The sequence below is a fragment of the Neovison vison genome, chromosome 9, assembly GCF_020171115.1.
Source record: "Neovison vison isolate M4711 chromosome 9, ASM_NN_V1, whole genome shotgun sequence".
NCBI lineage: Eukaryota > Metazoa > Chordata > Mammalia > Carnivora > Mustelidae > Neogale > Neogale vison.
This window is the reverse complement of record NC_058099.1, coordinates 22,275,002-22,298,091: the sequence shown is the minus strand read 5'-3', so window position 1 is coordinate 22,298,091 and position 23,090 is coordinate 22,275,002. Positions and strand designations below refer to the sequence as shown.

Genomic DNA, 23,090 nt, shown 5'->3' with positions numbered 1-23,090 from the left:
TGGAAAAGTTTTGAATGGAGACTCTCACTTGAGAGTGCTTTTTGCCTTCCCCTCCTCTTCCTTCTTAGTCCTAAACTATGGACATGAGGGATAGTACCCTAGCATACTACAGTGTAAGTAGAGAATACTCCTATAGGATAACTATCATGCCCAAAGATGGTAAAGCAAAAAATTAAAGAAGCCTGGGTCTCTGATGACAATGGAGCTATCACACCAGGTTAGGATTACCTGCTTCTCTTCTACTTTTAGATGAGAGAAAAATAAACTCTTAATTGGTTTAGGACGGTATACTTGGATCTTTGATACCGGTAGCTGTACGTAATTCCCAATTTCCTATGCCCAGTAGCCAATCATTTTTCATTTGCTAATTTCCTAGGGAAAGATCTCTCCCCTCTGTCGGCTTGTATGCGCTCCAACCCTGCTCAGAGGTAGAGCTTGTGGCCTAGGATCATATTTCCCTCATCTGAGAAGTGAGCTGGTACCACTGGGGACATGATTCCTTTATCTATCAGCTTTAAAACCACCGTGAGAGAGCAGCCAGGCATATTTACTAAACCTGGATCCTGGAAATGCCCCCCCGTGCCTCAGTCAGCCTCATCCCCATCAGTCGAAGTGCCACAGGGTGTCTAGAGAAACATGCATTTTCCTAGTACTGCTAATTCTAACTCCTTAGCCTCAATACTACGTCACAGAAGGTCCAAGAGGACACTCGGACTGTCTGCCTCTGCAGGTCCCCAAGCAGCATCTGTGCTCTAAGCTCTCCCAGCAAGATCATCCTCCCTGCCCAGCCTACCCAAATCCCATAATGTGTCTTAGGGTCTCTCTCAATTAACACTATGACATCCTATACTCCTGTTTCTGACTCTCTTAGGATGCCCAAGGCTCCAAAGTTATCCCTCATCTACCAGGGTCACCCCCATGTAGTTCTAATCCAAATCTAATTCACACACTCCTGCACCTGCCCTCTGGAATACATGATCGGTCTTCAATAAATCCTCTCCTATCCTAACCTTCACTTGCCAACTTTTCTTTCACATTCTTATTCTAATCAAAATCTCACTGTCTCTATACCAAGGCCTGCAGGTGAGAGAAGTGTCCTCTTTGCTCCTTGGGACTTCCCAGATTTTTGCCTCTCCCTTCCTCTTTTCCTTCTAAAACACTTCAGTTCCCACAAAATGTCATATTAAATACTCAACATCTTTTCTTTCCCCCCAATTCCCTGCTGACCTCTGGGCCGCTTCTTCTTCTTTTAAGATTAATTCTCTCTCTTTCTTTCTCTGTTTCTCTCTGTCTCTTTCTCTCTCATGCACACATACACACACACATTGGTGATTTCATATATTCTATGTAGAAGATCATTCTGGGAGTTATATTCGTTACCTCCTGTCCTCCAATAAACATATCCTTCACCCTACCTCAGCCTCCTTTCCACTGCCTTATCCCCTAGGCCTTGCTATCATCCGCCTAAGCAACCCACTCTCTGACAACAACCTCCTCTCTTCTTGGGTCACTCCTGAAGGACTTCAACTCCATCAATTTCTACACCCTCCTGGGATCTCCCATCTTTCACAAGTTCTGTGGACAAAATTATCTCTAAAAAGTTCCTCTTTCTATACCCCTTTTCCTCCAGTTCTAGTTTAAACTCACTCTGTTCAGGATTTCCAATTGGAGGAAGGATGGAAAGAGTCAAGGAGAAAGGAAATGGGAGAATAAGAAAAGAGGAGAAGAAAGGGAAGAGAAGGCAAAGGGAAGGTAGGCAGAAGAGGAGGAGGGGAGTGGAGAAAAGGGAAAAGAGTAGTGGGAAGGACAGTGCAGAGAAAGGAGGGGAAGCTGAAAAATGGGGAGGGGGAGGTAAAGGAGGAACAGGGGAAAAGGGAAGAAAGGGCTGGGGGAGGGAGGCTGCAGAGCCCCGTGGAGATTTATCCTTTCAGTCAGATGGTATGTACATCCCTGTCATAAACAGAGATATGGAGAGGAAAAGAGAGTACATTCCTGTTGGATATGTGAAAGGATGTTCACATATACTCATTTGCTCACAGATTTAATCCTATAAGCATCAGGCATAGCAAACACACACACACACACATATAACCTCTGCAAAGGAACAAAGTTCTATTATCAACAATAATACTTATGTAACACTAAAGGCCAGAAGAAAACATGGCAATTTCTAGATATATTTTTTTAATTTTTAATTTTTTATAAACATATAATATATTTTTATCCCCAGGGGTACAGGTCTGTGAATCGCCAGGTTTACACACTTCACAGCACTCACCAAAGCACACACCCTCCCCAATGTCCACAACCCCACCCCCCTTCTCCCAACCCCCATCCCCCCAGCAACCCTCAGTTTGTTTTGTGAGATTAAGAGTCACTTATGGTTTGTTAGATATTTTTGAACAAAATAATTTGGGACTCAAGAATCTGGGGGGACTCTCGGTATGATTTTTTTTCTTCTACATTTCTGTATTTGTGAATTTTTCATATCAAAAATATATTTATGATGAAAGCTTAACTTTATAATAAGAGGAAAGAAAGTTAGGAAAATTGTTCAATGCATATTCTGCTGAAGTCACTGTCTGACAGGATCTTTTCTGAAGGAACCCATTCAAATGATATTAGTCAGCAGAGCATAAATATTGGGTGCATTAAATATACATATTTAGGATTGATTATTCTTAGAGAAAATTCAAGACTCAAATTAAAGATTAAACCATAAGCCTTAGCCTTTCCATCCCTGGGATGACTTGGACCAAAGTCAACTACTGATGACAGATGAGGAGATGTATTTTGCCTTCCACATCTAGATTTTTATTGAATGTGTCCATTATGTAAGTAAAATCATTGTTGAGTGTATCAGGTTCACAGAAGTGATTTGCCTTCCATATTTTGACTTTTATTAAGTGTGTCCACCATATGTGGCAGAATCCCAAGTGACAGGTGGATTAAAAAGGTGAACAGATAAATTCCTATGATCAAAATATATAGGATCCAGAAAACCATATTAAACAACTACTTTTAGATGTAATAAGCTGCCAAAATCACTCCGGCTTTCCAACTCAAGACGAAATGGATTTGCAACATCTCTCAAGAGTACTGACAGTAAATTAGAGTTGGTGTTTCATGCACATACAAATTATATTGTTTCTCAAATGCTGGTTTTAATAAACTTTCATTGCTCCTCTGGGAAACAAAGCATATGCAAGAATTCCTATTTAGTGCTTAAACATCTTCTATTCCTTTTCAACCAAGAATGTTTTTAATAGAAACATGCTTATTTATTAGTTTCAGTTAATTTTTTTTTTATTTCAACAAGCTGAAAAATTCTCAATAAATGTCTCTTGATGTACATCCATGTTAAAGTAATCCTTAAATATTTGTTTGGTCTTTTTAGAAAATAGCAATTTACTCTTTTAAGAAAACAGTCTAGTAAGAAGTAAACAATGTGAGAACTGCTCTGGTTCTCATTTTAAAGGCTAATTGGATTTTTTCCCCCAGGTAAGCAGTTCCTGCCAATCTCCAAATTGCAATAGTATCTATACTGAAAATTAAATAAATCTGATGTTAAATGTAGTATTCTCATTGTTGTTTGGAGCATTTTCTCAGGAAAAATTCTATTACAAAATTTAATTTTCTATGATGTTGTGGTTTAGTGAGTCATCATTAGGAAACCATAAAAAAATCCTTACAAGTTTAGAAGTAAGTGTATATTCAGATAAAATTTTAAAAAGAGTATAAATGCTTTATGATGAATACAGAGGAGGAATAAGACTCAAGCCTATTATTTTCAACACTATAAGACTTTAACAATGCAACATGAAATTTATAAAAGTCTTTATATCTTACACTGATCTTTCATTTCTGTTTCAGTTTCGGAAAGATTTTGAAGAAAAAGATAACATAATCTAAATGGTACTGTTCCTACAATTAGATTTAAATTAGATCCTAAAACACTGTTTTCTCTATGCTACCCGCCCTGAGACTGAAGCGAATCCCCATGCAGCTGCTGTATTTCACCGAATCCTAGATGCTCCAGTTATGAGGCACACCATTATTTTCTCTGCCACTAATAAAGGAACAATAATATCTGTAAAAAGACTTAATGCCACTGATTTTAAGGTGCATCTTAGCTTTTAGAGATGTTAAAATGTGGAGGGGGGAATGTTTTAGAATTAAAGAAAAACAGAATATATTTCAAAGAATAATATCTCAAGTAACTAACTTTACTAAAGATGAGCTAGAGGAAGGGATTAAGTATCTTCATTTGGGACAGCTCTCTACGCTGGTAAGTTAGGCAGCAGCTTTGGGGATGAAACACAGATTTTAGTTAGAGCCATGATCCCATTTCATCTCTCTTTTGATTAAAATTATTTTATTTATTTTGGAATATCAACTGAAATTGCATAAATAAGAACAGGAATTTTTTTAAAAATGAAAATGCATAATGGAAAGCGACACAGGCAGACCACTGACATAACTACTTATCAGTGCATGTGTCAATATGTGTATTTGCCAAATTCACATTCTTGATCATTCACTAGAGGTACCACCAAGAATTGAGAGGAAGAGATATATTCTGTGCTCATAAAAAACTAACAGTCGAGCAATGGTGATAGACCAGTTGTTTAATAAAAGTTAAATGTGTTGGTTGTATTATAAAACACTGGTTAAGCTGGGAAATAGGCTGTCAGAATCCCCTTACTGTATGCCAGATTAGAGTTAGTCAAAAGATGAACCTGTCCTGGATTTTAGAAAGCAGTAAGGGAAGCAGTGGTCACTGCAGCCAGACTCAGTGATGGACAAATGTAGACAAGTCCCATGGGTTCCAGCTTGTCTTTGCTCCAAGCCTCAACTGCTAACTCTTGTTGACCTAAGAAGACTCCAAGATCACTTCCAGGTTCTTGGCTGTGGAGCCACGGGGTGTGCTTACACACAAGCAAAGATTCTCTTAGACCTCCTAACACATTCGGCTTGGCCTCACAGGCTGAGTTGGTAGTAACACCTCTGATGCTCCAACTTCTCTTCTAGATCTTCAGTTTGCCAGTTCTTCCAAAATTGTGTAAGGTCTGATTACTAAAATTAATCCCTTATCCTATGACACTCAGGGTGACCAAGCTCAGGGTGATCAAGCTTCTCTGACTAACCCCAACACACACATAGCACAAGGCCTCTAATCAGGGGAGAACAGATTGGTGGACATGCATACAGAAGTCAGAGATCCCACCCAGGCCGAGAAGTTTGATGCCAGCAGAGAGTTTGTATGTAGGGACCCAGAGCAAAGGCAGGCCTATCAGACACTCAGAGCTGTGGGAACAACCTGTCAAAGGATGGCTTCCTGAGAGGACATGGCCATTTCTTATGGATTTAGTGAAGGATCTGAGGCTATGGACTGTGGAAGGCAAAGAGGCAGGGGTCGGACCTTATCCTAAAGGGGTCATCTACTTGCTTCTCTCACTCTTCTTTGGAAGGCCAGTAAGTGGAAAGTTAAAATGTCATACTTTCCATCCTCTGCTATGAAGTATGTGGAAGAAGGAGTCGAGATAAGACCTATCTACAGGAATATATCTAAGTGGCTTTCTATGATTCACTTTTTTGGTAATGGCATGTGACTTTTTACCATTGGAGACTGCAGGACTGAAATGTCTTCCCTTGGCCTTCCCACATAAACAGTAGCTTGTCTGAGTTTGGAAATCTAGGGTCTGATTCTGTTCTCTCAGAATCCTGGCAACATAATTCTCATCTTCTCATATCTACAATGACTAATAAGAGGCTCACGTCTGATCCTCTTTCCTTTGTAGGTAGTGTTATTTATTTCTAACTGTGAAACGGAGACAATTTTCCATTCTTCCAGGGCATTCAGATATTTCACTAAGATTACTTCCAGACATGGATCTGTTTGCAATAATTCTTTTTCTAGCACTCATTAAGTGATGTTAAGCTGAATATCAAAGATGTTAGTTGTGTGTAGTTTCAAGATTTCAGCTTGAGGATATACCCTCCTTTACTCCATTTTCTCTCTGGATTCCTAATCCAAGAAGAGTCCTTTGCCTAGGATGATTCTCATACACTTTACTCCTTCATATATTTTTTTTAATCTTTGAAATTCTGCTCTACTTTTAGAAGTTTCTTGAGTTGGTTTTCTGACTTACTAATTTGGCTTTATGTTCAGTCATTGTGTTTGTAACTTTTTTATTTTTTTTCCCTTCAGAAATCCTTTTGTTTTCAGATTTCTCCCATTTCTTGGCATCCTGGCCTTATTTAGCCCTGTGATTCCATTTGTTCCCCTTTTCTTTCAGGCTCGCCTTGTATAATTTTGCTGATTTCTTCTTTTTTTTGTAGATACAGAGAAGGATATGGGTTGGGACCTAAGTTAAGCAGATTCATATGAATGGATGGGTTCAATGTTGGCAGCTGATCACCACAGTGGTGGGCTCCTGGGCTCACAAATGACCTGAGCCTGAGTGGGTCACCTTCCCTTATGGGTACAAGAGCCAAGAGGAAACTCCTCACCATATTCCAGGGAGCTGTATGATGTGAGATCCTAGAGAAGTCAAATCCCAAAGTGTAGTACCAAAAGATGCCTGAGGGATGTGGTGGGGATGAGATTGCCATATCTTAATAAGACAAACAAACAAATAAGGAGATCCAGGTAAATTTGAGTTTTAGAAAATCAACACCTCATTTTTAGTATAAGTAAGTCCCCCACCTTATATGGGACTTAGTTATACTAAAAATTGTTGTGTATCTAAAACCCGCATCTCACTGGGTGTTCTGTGTTTCATTTGGCAACTCTAGGCAGGGGATAAATACTGTATTCAGAAGCTTGATGGGAAGAGATTCTCAAGTCCTTTGGCTTACTCCCCTCTTTTCTTAGATAACTCTCTCTCCCAACCCTACTTGTGAAACCTGGGTGGTTCAGTCAGTTGGGTGTCTAACTCTTGGTTTCAGCTCAGGTCATGATCTCAGGTCATGAGATGGAGCCCAGCACGGGGCTCTGCACTCAGCGGGGAGTCTGCTTGAAATTCTTTCCCTCTGCCTCTTCCCCCACTTGCTCTCTCTCATTCTCTCTCAAATAAATAAATATTAAAAAAAAAACTGGATTCATTAAAAAAAAAGACAGAAACCTTCGGAAGTTGTGAGTATGCAATAGTTCTAAGAAGTAGGAAAAGAGATCTTGCAGATGGCAAGAGCGAAGGTAAACTAGCGTACTGTTCCATCTGTTTTTTCTCTTTTTTTGATGTGAGAGCCTTAGGTTCTACTTGAGGTACCACATGTCCCTGTTTCTGTTGGGCTGTCTAGGCTCTTTGGGATCTCATTTTAGCAAATTCCCACTTTCTATAGCACACTATCTAATCCGAGCAATGGCTGGAGACATACAATTCAGCTCACCAGTCCTGTGGTGGGACCGTGGTGTGGTTCCCAGTCCTCCAATGATATTAGTCATCAAAGCCCCCATTCCAAGCATTCCAAAACTCTCCTTGGCACCCTGCCTTTGCTGCTTAAAATCTGAGGTTTGGATAACCTGTACATTTCCTTCCCAGGAAGGGCCTTTCTTTGCTCTTTGCTTTTCATAAAAGAAACATAAAGGGGATAGTTTATGATGATGTGGTCAATTGAACTTGGTAGTTCTGATTTCAGATGTCCTATAATCTTTTCTTTCTGTGGTCTGTGGTCTATGAAATTAAAAGAAACAAAGAACTTCACTGGTCCATTAAAATTTAAGTCAAGGAAATCAAGCAAGGCAATCAATAAACAATGTGAATCGGCAGTTTGCATACCTCTGCAGGAGCTCTCTGAACCGGACCACAAACCACTGGGTAGACACAAGAGGATGCTGCTTCCCACGAGGTCAAATCCAGGGTGACATCGGACCCCACAGGCTGCATTGAAGTGGTTGTTACAAGTGTTCTGGATAAAGTAACCGTTTTCAGGAGGCCTCAGGGCAGGGCAGTGGACAACTAACGTTTACAGAAAGAAAATAAAAAAGCAAAATAAGCCTTTGAAGCAGTATCCTTTTCTTTGTTTGTTTAAGAGGACACTTTAGACACACAGTGAAATTACCCACATCATTTCTATTTACTGCATTTCAATTTCTAAGTGCATATTTGGAAGAAGAACCCTTACATCTCACTCCTATTAGGTATGTATTTACTTCCAATTAAACTTTTTAAACAGACTAAGTCTTTTTTAAGCTTTAAAATGTTTTATTTTGATATCTATGTGGATATGAGATTTTCTAGTTCTTGATATTTGTATGTCATTATTTATTTTCCTTCTTAATTAAGGTGGCATGAAACAAGGAATAAGTCCAACAAAGTACATCTGCTACAGATTCCACAGCCTCTTGTACATGTTACAGGTTAATTAAATCAATTTAACTTTTGATATGAATACTATCAAGATATCATATCATAAAAATATTCTCTTTAAATGGATTTAAATATCACCAGAGCCAAAACCAGCTCATTTATTACCAAACTGTTGTTAGATTTGTGGCTTTTAAGTTCATATGAGATCTTTTTCAAGTACTAAATCTTTCTGGTTTTATGGTTCTATCACTCCCAGGGTCTTGGATCCAGTTTCTCTGGAGCAAGATTATAGATGTGTGCAATGATAAGAAATGCTACTTAATAAAAACAGAGAACTTCTCCTAAGATTAGAGAAATGAATATTAAAGATCACTTAAAATGAATTAGATGGAAACATCAGCATCATTCCTCTCAAAGAGATCAGCTTTTATATTTCCTATCTGCCAGATGTGGGAGACTTACCTTCACAGGTCTGGCCAGACGCCCGATATCCCTCCTTGCAGACACAGTCTTCCGGAGATGTACTTCCAGGTGGAGAGGTATGATTTTCATCAGGACATGGAAGACAAGTGCCGATTCCTCCTGGAGAACCTTCTGGTTTGTATGTCCCAGATGGGCAAGCTGGGGAAATCCATTTTATAGGAATTAATGATACATGAATTGATAGTTAACAGTATTTTTGAGACTAAGAAGGCAGGAAAAATACTTCAGCAGAAAGAGAACACTGCATTAAAGCATCACAGTATTAAATATTTAATTATCATTGAATTATTCTTATTCATATTGATGAGTATTTCTAGCAAAAGTTCAGTAAATATTTGCGCAGATCCTCAAGAAGATGCAAGACAGTGTGGTCTCCTTTAAACAGAAGTTAGCAGCTGTAGGAGAAAATGATTAAGATAAACACACAGATGGAGAAGAAAATACAAATTGTAACAACAAAATTAAACTTGTCTTTTGAGACAGTAAAAAGAAGCCATAAAATTCCAGAACAACAGAACTGAGTAGACCTAGGAAAAGTACTAGTTGTGATAGTAACGCAAAAATATATTCCTTACTTGAAGATTTGGCAAAAAAAAAAAACAAAACAAACAAACAAAAAAAACCTCATCAAGTTTAGGCAAAATTAATAAAAAGTGATTTGACATCCAGGATAAAGGAAAATCAATCATCTAGGAAAGAAAACCAAAATATTTATAAATGGGAAAATCAAATTAATATTTCATTTCTCCTGTGCAAAAATAAATGGCAGGAGAAAGAATGGAAGTAAGATATATAGGTATGTGGAAAAATTATTATGAACCCCAAATCTTGTATCTGGGCAAGCTATTGGTAAATATGAGGAAGAGAAAGCCATTGAAGGGGGGCGTAGGTGACTCCGTTGTTGAGCATCTGCCTCGGGCTCAGGGCATGATCCCAGGGTCCTGGGATTGAGGCCTGCATAGGGCTCCCTGCTCAGCAGAAAGCCTGCTTCTCCCTCACCCACTCCCCTTGCTTGTGTTCCCTCTCTTGCTTTGTCTCTCTCTGTCAAATATATAGAATCTTTAAAAAAAAAAAAAAGAAAGAAAGAAAGAAAGAAAGCCATTGAAGGATATGCATGGCTCCTGGAAATAAAGACGCGTTTTACTGACTGAAAAGAAATAAAAATTAAAAACTCAAGTATGGGAAGAAATGGTTTTTAATAAAATGCTTGAGATTAAGAAACTATGAGGACATATAGTATATTGTTATACATCTTGCTAAAATTGCAAAAATGAAAAAAAAAATCAAATAAGTTTCCTTTTAAAAAGAAAGATGTGGCGGAGGGGTGGGAGGTTGGGGTACCAGGTGGTGGGTATTATAGAGGGCATGGCTTGCATGGAGCACTGGGTGTGGTGAAAAAATAATGAATACTGTTTTTCTGAAAATAAATAAATTGGAAAAAAAAAAAGAAAGATGTGATCGAAAGAAGAAAATAAGCTTTGCACAATATAAAAAAATTGGGAGATGAATGGGAAGAGAACAAGGGAGAGTTCTCATTTCTTTTTATATACATCAATATGATAAAAATGAAAGAAAAACCGAGGGTCACATTTGTACATTAAAAAAAAACACAAATAACTATGACTAGAAAAAGAATACGTAACCTCCAAATCAGTGGAAGAGGAAAAATCCCAAAGAACGAAGATAGAAAAACATTGGGAAAATAAAAGAAATAGCAGAAAGAATGAAAAACAAGACAGCATAAACTGGGGCATGTGGGTGGCTCAGTTGGTTAAGCTTCTGCCTTTAGCTCAGGTCATGATTCCAAGGTCCTGGGATCAAGCCCCGAATCAGGGTCCTTGCTCAGTGGGGAGCCTGCTTCTCCCTCTCCCTCTGCCCACTTCGTTCACTCAAGCATTATCTCTCTCAAATAAGTAAATAAAGAAAACCTTTTTAAAAATCATAAACTAATATAAGAAAACCCAAAGATATCATCTATAATAAATAATAACCATGGGTTAATTTAATCCTGTTGATAAGATACACACCTAAAATAAGCTGACTCATAGGTAAAAATAAGTGGATGTGCAAAGATACTCTAAATATGTTTTAATATATATATTAAATATATATTTAATATATTACTTATATTATTATAAGTATTATAATTATATATTATATAATTATATTAATATATATTATATATTATATATTATAATATATGACAAAGAACAAGAACTAGAAATTTCTTACAGAAAAAATGAAAATAACCAGTAGTCACAGAATAAACAGTTTAACCTCACTCATGATAAAGAAATGCAAAGTGATAGCTACTTTTTAATTTGGTAGAATTTTTTTTTAAAGATTTTATTAATTTATTTGACAGACAGAGATCACAAGCAGGCAGAGAGGCAGGCAGAGAGAGAGGGGGAAGCAGGCTCCCCTCAAAGCAGAGAGCCTGATGTGGAGCTCGATCCCAGCACCCTGGGATGATGAACTGAGCTGAAGACAGAGGCTTTAACCCACTGAGCCACCCAGGTGCCCCTAATTTGGCAGAATTTTTAAAGCATGTTAATACTGCTGATTGCCAGTAAGCAGGTAAGCAAACAGGTTCTCTTCCTCTAGGACAACTGGAGGGTAGACATCAAAAGCCCCAAAAAGAGCTTTCCTTTTAGCAAAGCACTTCACTTCTAAGAATTTGTCCCAAGTAAAGGTTAATAAATATGTATGTATAATTGTTGTTTATCATTACACACTCAGCACTGGCTATAACACAAATGCCAAGAGATGGGGAGTTTGTTAAATTCTTATGACACATCCATCCTGTGGAATATTAGCCATAAAAATACAATTCTTAACACAGAAAATCATTCAAATTATGTAGTTGAGTGAAAAAAAAGGGGGGGGGGATGTCTCAAACACTGTTATGTATTATGTGATCCTTTTAGGCTAAAAAATACATATATAAGACTTCAAGGAAATTATCTTTAAGGTTATATATGCATGACAGAATTATGAGACTTTCAGGTTCATTTTTGTTGATCTCCATTTTCTAGTTTTGCTACGCTGAATAGGTATTGTGCAAAACCAATTAAAAGTAAATTAAAATTACATGCAAAAGAAAGTCATTGTCACAGATGTTATATTTCATGTCACCGTTACTGGTTCTCTGACCTCAGAGATCATTTTGATTCCTCCTTCTCCCTCTATCTCTTCCAAAAATCCAAATGAAAACCATGTTGTTTGGATTTTATTCCTTAAAAATCCTCTGCATTTCCCCTCCTCCCTCCATCAGCATTGCCCTGTCTTAGATCTGGACCTACGATCTCTCATCCAGGTTCTTACAAAGTCCTTTACTGGTTCCTCAGCCTCCATCTCTACTCCATTCCACCATGAATGTTGCTGCCTCAACATCTTCCTAAAATATAAATCTGATCAAATAACTTTCTACTTAAAAACTATACCAAAAGGATGAGGCCCACTCTTTACTCTGACATATGAGGACATCTTTGCTCTGTCTGCAGCCTTCCTGTATGCCTGCTATAAAGGGCCCATGAATTCCATATTCTGGTTAGAACCTGCTTCAGAATCAAGGACAGCCTAGTTTTGCACTAGGCTCCCCCCACCCCGCCCCCGTCAATGTACTGGACTTGGGAGTTTGAACAACGACTTGTTTCTCTGAGACGTGATTCCTTTGTGTGTAATAGGAGTAGTACCTCCATTATAAGTTTTATTGTTCAGATTAACTGAAATAATGAGAGTAAAGCAACACTATCTGACATGTAGTTAGCATTCAGTAAATTTCAGAATAAGGTCCCCAGCCAATCTTAACTTTCTCAACAATAAAACAGATCATTATACTTCCTTCCTAGAGGCCTGTTTGATGCTGTAGTGCTTGGTAGATATTACCTCTCTTTCTTCCACTTAGCTTCTGCCTTTGCACGTGCTTTCCTTTGTCTGAGTGAACCTCCAGCATCCTTCAAGGCTAATTCATTCTCCAAAGCTCCTCCCACTTTTTCAGATTTTGGTGGCTACGTTTCTGAGCCCCCGGAGTACATTACCCTTACCTCTGCTCTGGCACATGTCCCACTGAATGGAACACGTGCACCTGTCTCTCTCTCTCAGGGGGCAACCTGCTCTTGCCTGTTCCAAGAGTCTTCCAATGATGTGACCTAGTCATTAGCCATCCCATTTCCTGACCAACAGTGACTCAATCAAAGGAGGGCAAGAAAAAACAAGCTGTGTTGGAAGGTGGCAGTGGGTTTAATGTGGAGGGAGAACTAATGTCAGAGAGAATAACAACTGGGTGAAGCGAAAGGACACTGCACTTGGGGTCAAGACAACCGAGTTGCAACCTTGGCTCTTCTACTGACGAGCTTTGTGGTCACTGGCAAGCGACTTTCTTTTCTCTTCCTACAAAATGCACAAGTTACAACTAATGAGGACTACGACCATTTCAATGCTAACATTTGATGTTTCCATAAATAGAATAATACTAGAAAGTAAGTTAAAGGAAACTTCCATATGAGCAGTCAGATTCGGTTTACAGATTTTATGATTTATTTTTAAAATAATATTACATAAAAAGGAAGTCATCTTAACAATATTATCCTCCAAAATGGTTTGAGTAATTGAGAGCTGACAACACTGGAGAACAGTGTTTTGGATAAAAATATCCAAAAGTACATTTGGAAATGTATTGTGAAATTCATAATGATAATGGAAAACAGACTTCAGGAGAACTATTTAAAGGCATTGCACAATTCTAGTGGGAGAGGTGTAATCAACTTCTTTGATACCCCAGGGGGGAGAATTCCTCATCTAAAACCAAGCAAAAGTTGAAAAGACAAAACAAAACTGTGGTTTGAGCAAGTTTCATAAGTGATGGTAAAGGGCTGGGGTATGTTCATTTCTTTCAATATGAAATGGTTCCTTCCTGGAAATGTCCCAAATATTATTTCTTAATTGCTCTTTTAGTTGTTGGTAAAATAAGTACTTTCTCTTTTCAGAAACATCTTGGCGGTTATCAGCTACTATTACTGGAAGTGTGATTCCTGAAGCTCTCATGATGTGCTAATGTTAGATTTTTCTTCAGCTGACAGGGCAATTCTTTGACTGAAATAAATGAAAGCATCAAACCTAGTTTGGAAATTGGAAAATACAAAGAAGCCTCCATTCTCTCTAATCCGTCTTACCCACTAAATATTAATTTGTTAGGTGACTATTTTAGTTAATATAAATAACATACAGAGTAACAAACAATTGATACAATTCCTTCATATACATAACCTAAGATTGATTTTTTAAAATTGGTAAGTATTAAGAGCCTTTTTTACTTGCACAATTCATCTTTAAAGGTTAATAAATTCCTCTGAAGGCTACAGGAGTAAAGTTGCTGTTTCCGCATTCAGGCTCTTTACTACGCAATTCTAAGGGTGCCCATTTGGGTAGATTACCATGCCATTCAAGAGTCATGCGACTCAAAAGCCCTAGCTTCTGTTCCATGTAGGAAAGGCACCAAGCAAGTGCTTGGGCCCCCAGAGAAAGGTTCTTTATTCTTACAACATCAATTCCCTTCTCAGCATTAGGGATTTGATCTGAACAAGGAATCTGTCCCTACAAATAGTTGTGCTAGGATTTTGAGCACAGGGGTTCACTGCCCTAAAAGAGAACCAGGTTTCCCCGACGCCGAACTAGTATTTTCACAATGACAAGACTAGCACATGGGCATGCATACAAGGAGACTTGCTTTTACGAGACAGCCAAGATCCTTTCCGTGTTCATTCATGAATTAGATAAGGAGGCTTTTAACTGCCTTGGATACTGCACAGCTGAATCTGTGGTAAATGAATTAGCATCCTGTCAATCTTCTGGCGATCGGTTAGCTTATTTGGCTGAAGGACAGTGTATTTGGACAAAATTGTGAATTTGAGCAACTGAGTGGTGCCAGCTCAGCAAATGGACCATTGGCTGCAGGATGCCATGTTGCAAAGAGAAGCGTCTGCTCAGACTGGAAAGGAGATCACTGATGGATCAGGACAAGTCTATCAAAAAACAAAAGATAGGGACGCCTGGGTGGCTCAGTTGCTTGGAGGACTGCCTTCAGCTCAGGTCATGATCCCGGAGTCCCGAGATCGAGTCCCGCATCGGGCTCCCAGCTCCACGGGGAGTCTGTTTCTCTCTCTGACCTTCTCCTCACTCATGCTCTCTCTCTCAAATAAATAAATAAAATCTTTAAAAAAAAAAAAGATAAAATCCTCTAGAGACCCTGTCTGAAAGAGAATGCATCAGCAAAGAAATTATTATATTGTTAAGAATTAATATATGTTAGAGAGAGAGAGAGGGAGGGAAGGAGGGAGAAAGACAACCTGGCTAAGTACAGAATACTTAAGCAAATCCTTTTTTGTTGAAAACTCCATGTTCTTAATTGTTCTAAGGTGTTTACTGTCTGGATAAGAAATGTGAGATCATCCTAAGTTTTACAACAAAAATTTTGTGGGCAAGTACTTTTAGGAGAGGCCACTGGAGATTTTAACATTATCTTTAACCTTGTTTATTCTTTCTCAAATAGCCAATAACTCAGAATCGTATAAAGAAGAAAATATAATTTACCGTAAGATAAACCACACTGGGAAGCGGAATCCAATTTTTTATAATTATAAACAACTTTCCCTGTTCCCTTATTTCTTTCATCCACTGAATTTTTTTTCTTAAGCAAAATAACATTAACTTTTCAAACTCATTAGCCTATTGCCAAATTACTTTATATTTCCATTATTTGGACTAAAAGTATGTATCTTATTGTAACCTAATACTGGGTATTAATAGTTTTAAAATTACCATTTAATCAGGCCATTTTGGAGCCTGTGGAGGCCTGCTGTGAAAAGGACTCCTAAAAATGACAAAAATGTCTGGAAGGTCATGGTCCAAGGCCATTTTTGCTGGCTACAGGTGGGGTTTCTGGAACTAGAGGGAGCATGAGGCTCTCCTTAAAATTGAAGGTGTTTATGCTTGAGATGAACCTTAATTCTATCTAGGCAAGAGATGCACTTCTATGTATAAAACAAAGAACAACACAGTGACTCCTGGTGGAAAACAAAAACAAAACAAAACAAAAAATCCAGAGTAATCTGGGGAAAAGTAACTTGTGCTCATGGAAACAGTGGCATGGTTCATGAAAAATTCCAAAGCAACCTCCTTGCTGAGGGCATTGGCCATAGAATCCATGTGATGGTTGTACTCCTCAAGGATTTAAACTTAATGAAAAGTGAATAAATAAAGATGCAGATGTGTTCTCTTATAAAAGTAAAAATAAAATAAGATAAAATAACCAATTAATCAATTACTTAAATGTGAAATCCTATGTTTCAGTGCAACAGAGCTCAGCTTGAACCTAGTGTGGATCTGTCCTTGAGATTCAGACATGTATAGGTCTATTGCTTGAAGAACTTGAGAACCTTCTGGGAGAAAACTCCATCCATGGTAAGAGTACTATTCAAAATATTACAACTCAGAATGGCATGATTGTTGATCAATAACAACAGACATCAGCTGTAAGATGAAGCAGAATTCTACAGGCCCACTTGTCTGCTAGGTATTACCTCTACAGATGCTGGGCGATGGGACAGATGCCAGCAAGCCTGGAATAGGGCTCAGATCAGTACGGGGACATTCAAGAGACTTAGGGCAGTAGCTATTCACCAATCCAGTATCTTAACCATGTTTACAACTGTACTAATGCATAACTGCTGAAAATTAGTCTGTCCTAAGGAAAGAGAGAAATTGCACACTTTGGATCTAAGAACAACTCTGGCAGTAAGAAAGGCAGAAAAATTCTGAGTATGGTTTGGTGTTTGTTGTCAAATTCATTTCCCTGCGGTCTTACAAGGAGTGTTAAGTTATGAGTCAAGTCTTAGGTCATACTTGCCTTCAATATTCTCCCTCCCTCATCGTCTCTACCTCACTTCAGTAAGCCTTTAACATCTTTGGGAGTTTGGAAATGTGGATATGTGATGTCTTTCACGCCCATTGTTGTTACACTAATCTAGGACCTTACTATTTTATGACTTGATTGATTCTGTAACCTCCATATGTATAACTCTTCTTCTAGGTTACTCCACATTTGGTGATTTCTGTTCACAGATTCCAAATTAATATCCCTCTAACATAGCTTCAATCAATCACACCACTTTCCTGCTCAGAAATCTCCAAATGCCTGCAGTTAGCAGTTAACCAAAGGCCATCTCTGCAGCCTGGAATTCAAGTCCTAGTACAATCTAGTTCCTACTCCCAAACTTTCTGGCCCAGAACGCCACTATGTTCATAGATTTAGCCCATTCACGCATCCATACAAGCTACTGCTAATATCCATCACAGGACATTCTGTTCTGCACAGTGGTATCTCCTATTTATAACTGTCCAAATCCTGTCATTCAAACCCAAAGCAAATCCCATCACCTCCATAACCAAAAGTAAATATTTTTAGAATATCTATAGCATTTTGTATATCATATTATATATGTTGGATCATTTAAATTTTCATTTAATTTCAGTTACTTAGAACTGGATTAACCATAATGCTTTGTTCATGACACACATTCTGACTTCTGAATAGTTATTAGATGGCTCCATTTCATAATAAGTTACTTTAAGGCAAGTACTGGGCAACAATCATATCTTCCAAAATACCTGAAAGATACTCGATAATTAAAAGAGTCAATGGATAGAGTTAAATGACTCCCTCCTGTAGTTTCCATAAACCCCCATTTAGAATGAGCTGTCCCACCTGGCATTCATTCTGATATCTGTGTGGTCTTGTCTACTGCACTTCGAAGTAGTCCACTCATCTAGCAATGTTTTCCTTCCATCTTCCCACATTAAAATGTTTGGATTGTTTTCTGAATAATCCATATGTAAATAAAATTGTAAGTATTTCACTCTGGCCACTGCAATGCTTTCAACACATTAAATTTCACTGTGTCACCACCTTTCTCCCATTTCACCCATTAATGTAGGGTGTGGTGCAAAGGATCAAGTGAGAATCCTTGGAAGAGAATTCTGGTAATTATTACTGGCTCTGACACTGTCTGCCCTTCTCTGCGTTATATAACCAATTAAAGAACTGGTTTTCCATTACGATACCATGGGTGATCATGTTTGTAACCAACTAGTTGCAACGCTAAAATTTCACAACCCTCTGCAGGGATGAGAAGGATATGACAGGTAACAGGATACTGGGGATCGAGAATAAGACAGAGTTCCACCTGTACCCTGACAGACACTGTAGTCTTACACAGATGATTAAAAGGGGCAAAGTAACATGTTATGTGAGAACACATAAGAGAGACATTACCTAGACATGAAGCAGTCAGTCAATGTGATTTCAGAGTGATTTCAGAGTGAGACCAGAACCATGCACAAAAGTGAGAAGTGTACACGTAGGGGGACAGCAATTAAAACAGAGGGACCAACACGTGCGGGCCCAGAGGCAGGAGTGAGCATGCTTGAAAACACAAGCATTCACTCTGGCTGGAGTACAGACGGGTGAGGCTAGAAAAGTCAGTGGGTGCCAAAACCACGAAGAATGGATAGGCCACATTCAAAAGCTAGGAGTTTATCCTTAAAACGGTGAGAACAGGGAAAATGCTCAAGTTAAGGTATGTGACAAGATCACTCTGGGTGACTTCTGGAGAATTATTTTGAAGGACAATAACATTTCATTCTCAAACACATGTTGATTCTGCCACTCCCATTTTTCCCTATATGTAAGGATCATCTCAGAACTTTAAGTTATGATAAATGATTTTTTTTGCCTACTTGCAAAAAATCAAAATTTCATAACTTTTTCTAAAACTGTTATCCTTTATTTATTGGTCATTAGTTATTTTTTTCCATTTTACTTTTGGTTTCAATAGAAATAAAAGTCATCATTGGGCATAAGATGTGAGAAAAAAGACATCACTGCTTCCACAAAAGGTGTGCCTAGTTAAGTTAACAGATAGAAAGCAATACCACTGTTGAATGCATAAACCCAACATGGAAAAATCTGTCACCAGAGAAGATATGATGACACAAAAAGTAGAAGAATCTGTTTCTGAGAAGATGGAGTAGATGTACTTTTTCTTAGTCTTCCTGGTAAGTACAACTAAAACCCCTGAATGTTATATATAAAATAAACATAAAATGACACTAATAAAAAGGCAGACTAGCTAGGAATCTTAAGAACCAAAGCCCAACAGGGTAGTGAATTCCATGGGCTTCCTTTTTCCTCAGACATTCCAGACTTAGGGCCAGAGTAGTTAGCCACTCAAAACACCAATGGGAATGGACAAAAACTCCAAAACAATAGAATACTGCTCTCTCTGGCCAAAGGATGAAGAAATGGCAGTTAGGACACTTTAAGACAAGAACCAGTCAACTTCTCTAGTCCAAACACCACAGAAAAACCGTGGCCCCGTGTAGCCATACCACGCAGAGACCAAGTGGGAAGTCTAGATTTTTTCTCTTGCAAAGCTCTAGCAAGGCACCCCAACACCTCTGCCAGAGTGGTATCAGTGACGGCCAAGTAGAGAGGTGGATCTTCCACGCCAAGGGAGGTGACAGTGGTGAGGGTTGTGTCTCACTTCCACACTCACGAGGAAGTAGCAAAGGGGTCTTCCCTCACGCCCCGTGGAGTGGTATCAGAGCTGGCCCATGAAGAGTCAGAACTTTCATCACCACCAAGCAGCAAAGAGGTCTCCTCTTTGTAGTGTCTGGGAGGTCATGCAAGGAGCAATAAGGAAACCTTCCTAGAACCAAAAATTCCATCCACATCCAGCACTAACGAGGATCCCCCTCACATACACATATCAGTGTCAGTAGGGGCAAAATGAGGGTTATAGATAGCTATGCTCACTCGGCAGGAATAAGGCAATGCTCCTCATCCCTCTTTCTCTGCTGAGGGAATGATTACATAACATTCTTGAGATGACAAAATTATAGAAATGGAGAACAGATTAGAATTTGCAAGAGGTCAAAGTGAGGGCAACTAGGAGCAGAAGGGCAGTGTCTGGGTTCTAAAAGAGCACATTATGAATCCTTGTGGTTTCCATCTTGATTGCATCCATGTCAATATGTGCAGCGTGATACTACACGATAATTTTTTTTTAAAGATTTTATTTATTTGACAGAGAGAAATCACAAGTAGGACAAGTAGGCGGAGGGGCAGGCAGAGAGAGAGGAAGGGAAGCAGGTCCCCTGCTGAGCAGAGAGCCCGATGTAGGACTCAGTCCCAGGGCCCTGAGATCATGACCTGAGCCAAAGGCAGCGACTTAACCCACTGAGCCACCCAGGCGCCCCACTACATGATAATTTTGCAAGATGTTATCGCTGGGAGGATCGAGGAAAATTATATACGGGATCATTCTGTATTATTTCTTAAAACTACACGTAACACTCTGAAGGTTTTGAAGGGGCGGGGGGTGGGAGGTCGGGGTACCAGGTGGTGGGTATTATAGAGGGCACGGATTGCACGGAGCACTGGGTGTGGTACAAAAACAATGAATACTGTTATGCTGAAAATAAATTTTAAAAAAATTTAAAAATAAATAAATTAAAAAAAAAACAAAAAAACTACATGTAACACTACAATTATCTCAAAAGGAAAAAAAAAGTGATAAAAATTCAAGAGCAAAAGGAAAAGAAGCAAAATTTCAAGGTGCATCTGAAAATATCCAAGATGGAGAAAATGGATTTTGGAGTGTGGAGTACCTAAGGTCACCATGCAGGTGTGGTTGGCTGGTGGCCAGGGCTGTTTCTTCATGTCTAACTACTGCTTTACAGGTACCTTGAACCATGAAACACAGTATGATAAAGATGGCACATGAGTATTGGGACGATTGGAAATTGCTATTCCTCCTGCACAAGTTCATAAATTGACCTTCTAATTTACATATCAGTTTCAATGAAATTTTATAGTTCCTCATGAGGGTCACACAATTCTCTTTCAAATGATTCTTAGGAAATATATATTTATATTTTTATTACTGTGAAAGGGATGCCATAAGATTTTTTTAAACTTAATGTTCCTGCATAAAAATTTATTGATTTTGAAGTATTTCTCTTTTCACATTATAAATCTATTAATTCTAGTGATTTCCAATTTATTTCTCTGTATTTTCTAGGTTAAGAATAATACTGTATACCACAGTAAAACAACTCTTTTTGTTTAAAATATTAAATATTGATGGTAAAAAAAAAAGAAAAATAAATAAATATTGATGGTAAAACAATAAACTTGCTTTATTAATGTTTATAGTTGTTTGCAGTATTTCACATATAAAGTGCATTTGATTAATTTTTTTCTTATCACTTGTTTCATGGTCCATATTTTCATATATCTGCTTCCATATTTTGACAAAAATTTTTTTTAAGATTTTATTTATTCATTTGACAGAGAGAGACACAGCTATCGAGGGAACAGAAGTAGGGGCAGTGGGAGAGAGAGAAGCAGGCTTCCTGTGAGCAGGGAGCCCAATGTGGGGCTTGATCCCAGAACCCTGGGATCATGACCCGAGCCCAAGGCAGAAGCTTAATGACTGAGCCACCCAGGTGCCCAACAAAATTTCTAAATTTCAAGTTTTAAGAGAAATTTTCCTAACTACTAACATTATGCTACATGCAGTAATAATGGTTTGCTTTATGTATTTGTTAAATGATTGCTTAAATGGTAAAAATCCACAATATCCTGGTTAAGTGACTGCTTTAATGGTAAAAATGCACAATATCCTGGCATACTATATCTTGCAGTGTTATAGGCATTAAAATCCTTTTCCAAACCATCAGTCATCAATACATACAAATAGCTTTACATACACACACATGCACACACACAACACACACACACACACACACACAAACATGCGGGAGCACACCATGGACACAGTTTTATGAGTAGGTTTGGAAAATAATGTCAATAATTAGATAACATGAAAGAGATAAAATGTGTTATTAGCCACTTCCTATGTTGAACTCAGCCTTCCAGATGGCCCGCTTTGATTCTAAGCCAGTGTTTCTCAGGGTCAGTAGTCTTGTTCACCTTCACTTCTCCAAAAAAGGAATGGAAAATTCCCAGGAAGTTGGGAACCAAGCAGAGTTTCCATATGCTGTGTTCTAGTATCTGAACATGCAGTGTGCTTTATTATCTCTTTACTCATTCATTCTTCACTCCAAGTTTACTAATGCTTACTCCAAGTCCCTGTGCCATGTCTCAGAGGCTATTAAAAAAGAAAGAGACATGGATGTAATCCTGCCCTAAAGGGATTCACGGAGTATTAAAGAAGAAAAACTTACCCCAAATGATCATACTGTATAGTGTTTTAACAGAAAGAAGATACTGAAGACAACCAAAGACTTTAGATTTAACTCACTGTTACAGCAATGAATCTACGGAAGAAGGGATAAAAGGGAAAGTTTCATAAGAAAAGTGAATTTTTTGTGAATCCTGAAGTACTGTCAAGAAAGGGACAGACAAGATGTGGAATACTCTAGGCAAAGGTGACAAGGCACGGAACCATGAAAGGCGGTGAAGTGGTGGAGGAGCCACAGCAATTTGTGGCAGCCGGAGCAGAAGATGCTTCCGTGATCATAATTAAGAGATAACTTAACCCTAGTAGGATCACATGGCTTTGATATTCCCTCTAAAACTTTACAAAGAGAAATGGTAATGCTTTTTTGATCTTATGCTAAAGCATGAACTCAGTTTGTCCCTACAGAACATGGTTTCTCAAGCTCAGTACTATGGGCATTTGGAACTTGCTGGTGACTGTTTAGTGTACTGTAGGATATTCAGCAGCGTCCCTGGCCCCTAGCCACTAGATGACAGGAGCTCCTTCCAGCTGTGACAACTAATATTGTCTCCAGACATTGCCAAAAATCCCATGGGGAGCAAAATCGCTCCCTATTGAGAACCACACAGGTAGAGAGTCTAATAATTTAAATTCATCAAACACTTATTATAAGCCAAGCATCCTAGCAAGATTTCTGCACACATTAACTCATTTTATTTTTATGACCATCCTGCTATTATTAAGCCCAATGTATAGACTAGAAAACTGAGGTCCACAGAGGTCAAAGAACTTGCCCAGAAAAACACAGTAAGTGACAGAACTAGGATTCATGAATAGAATTCATACTGATAACTGTAGTCAATGACTATACATACATAGATATACACATGTGTGTATATATATATGATAAGATATATCGATCTTACGACCACCAGCATTTAGCATACTACATGGCATATCATAATTTCCCTGTGTTTGGCTTTCTGTAGCT

General features: G+C 38.5%; 1 protein-coding gene across 3 annotated transcripts in view; it reads right to left on the bottom strand.

Moving 5' to 3' along the window:
• SVEP1 (sushi, von Willebrand factor type A, EGF and pentraxin domain containing 1) overlaps positions 1–23,090 on the bottom strand; it is a 179,725-nt gene that overhangs the window by 115,979 nt on the left and 40,656 nt on the right. For 2 of the 3 annotated variants that reach the window (XM_044265156.1, XM_044265157.1), the window contains exons 4-5: positions 8,775–8,933; positions 7,782–7,961 (exon numbers count right to left, since the gene is read on the bottom strand). In XM_044265156.1, the coding sequence (XP_044121091.1) occupies positions 7,782–7,961; positions 8,775–8,933 (339 nt within the window). Of the gene's footprint in view, positions 1–7,781; positions 7,962–8,774; positions 8,934–22,103; positions 22,173–23,090 lie in introns of those variants that run through there. The other variant, XM_044265158.1, reaches the window with a different exon arrangement.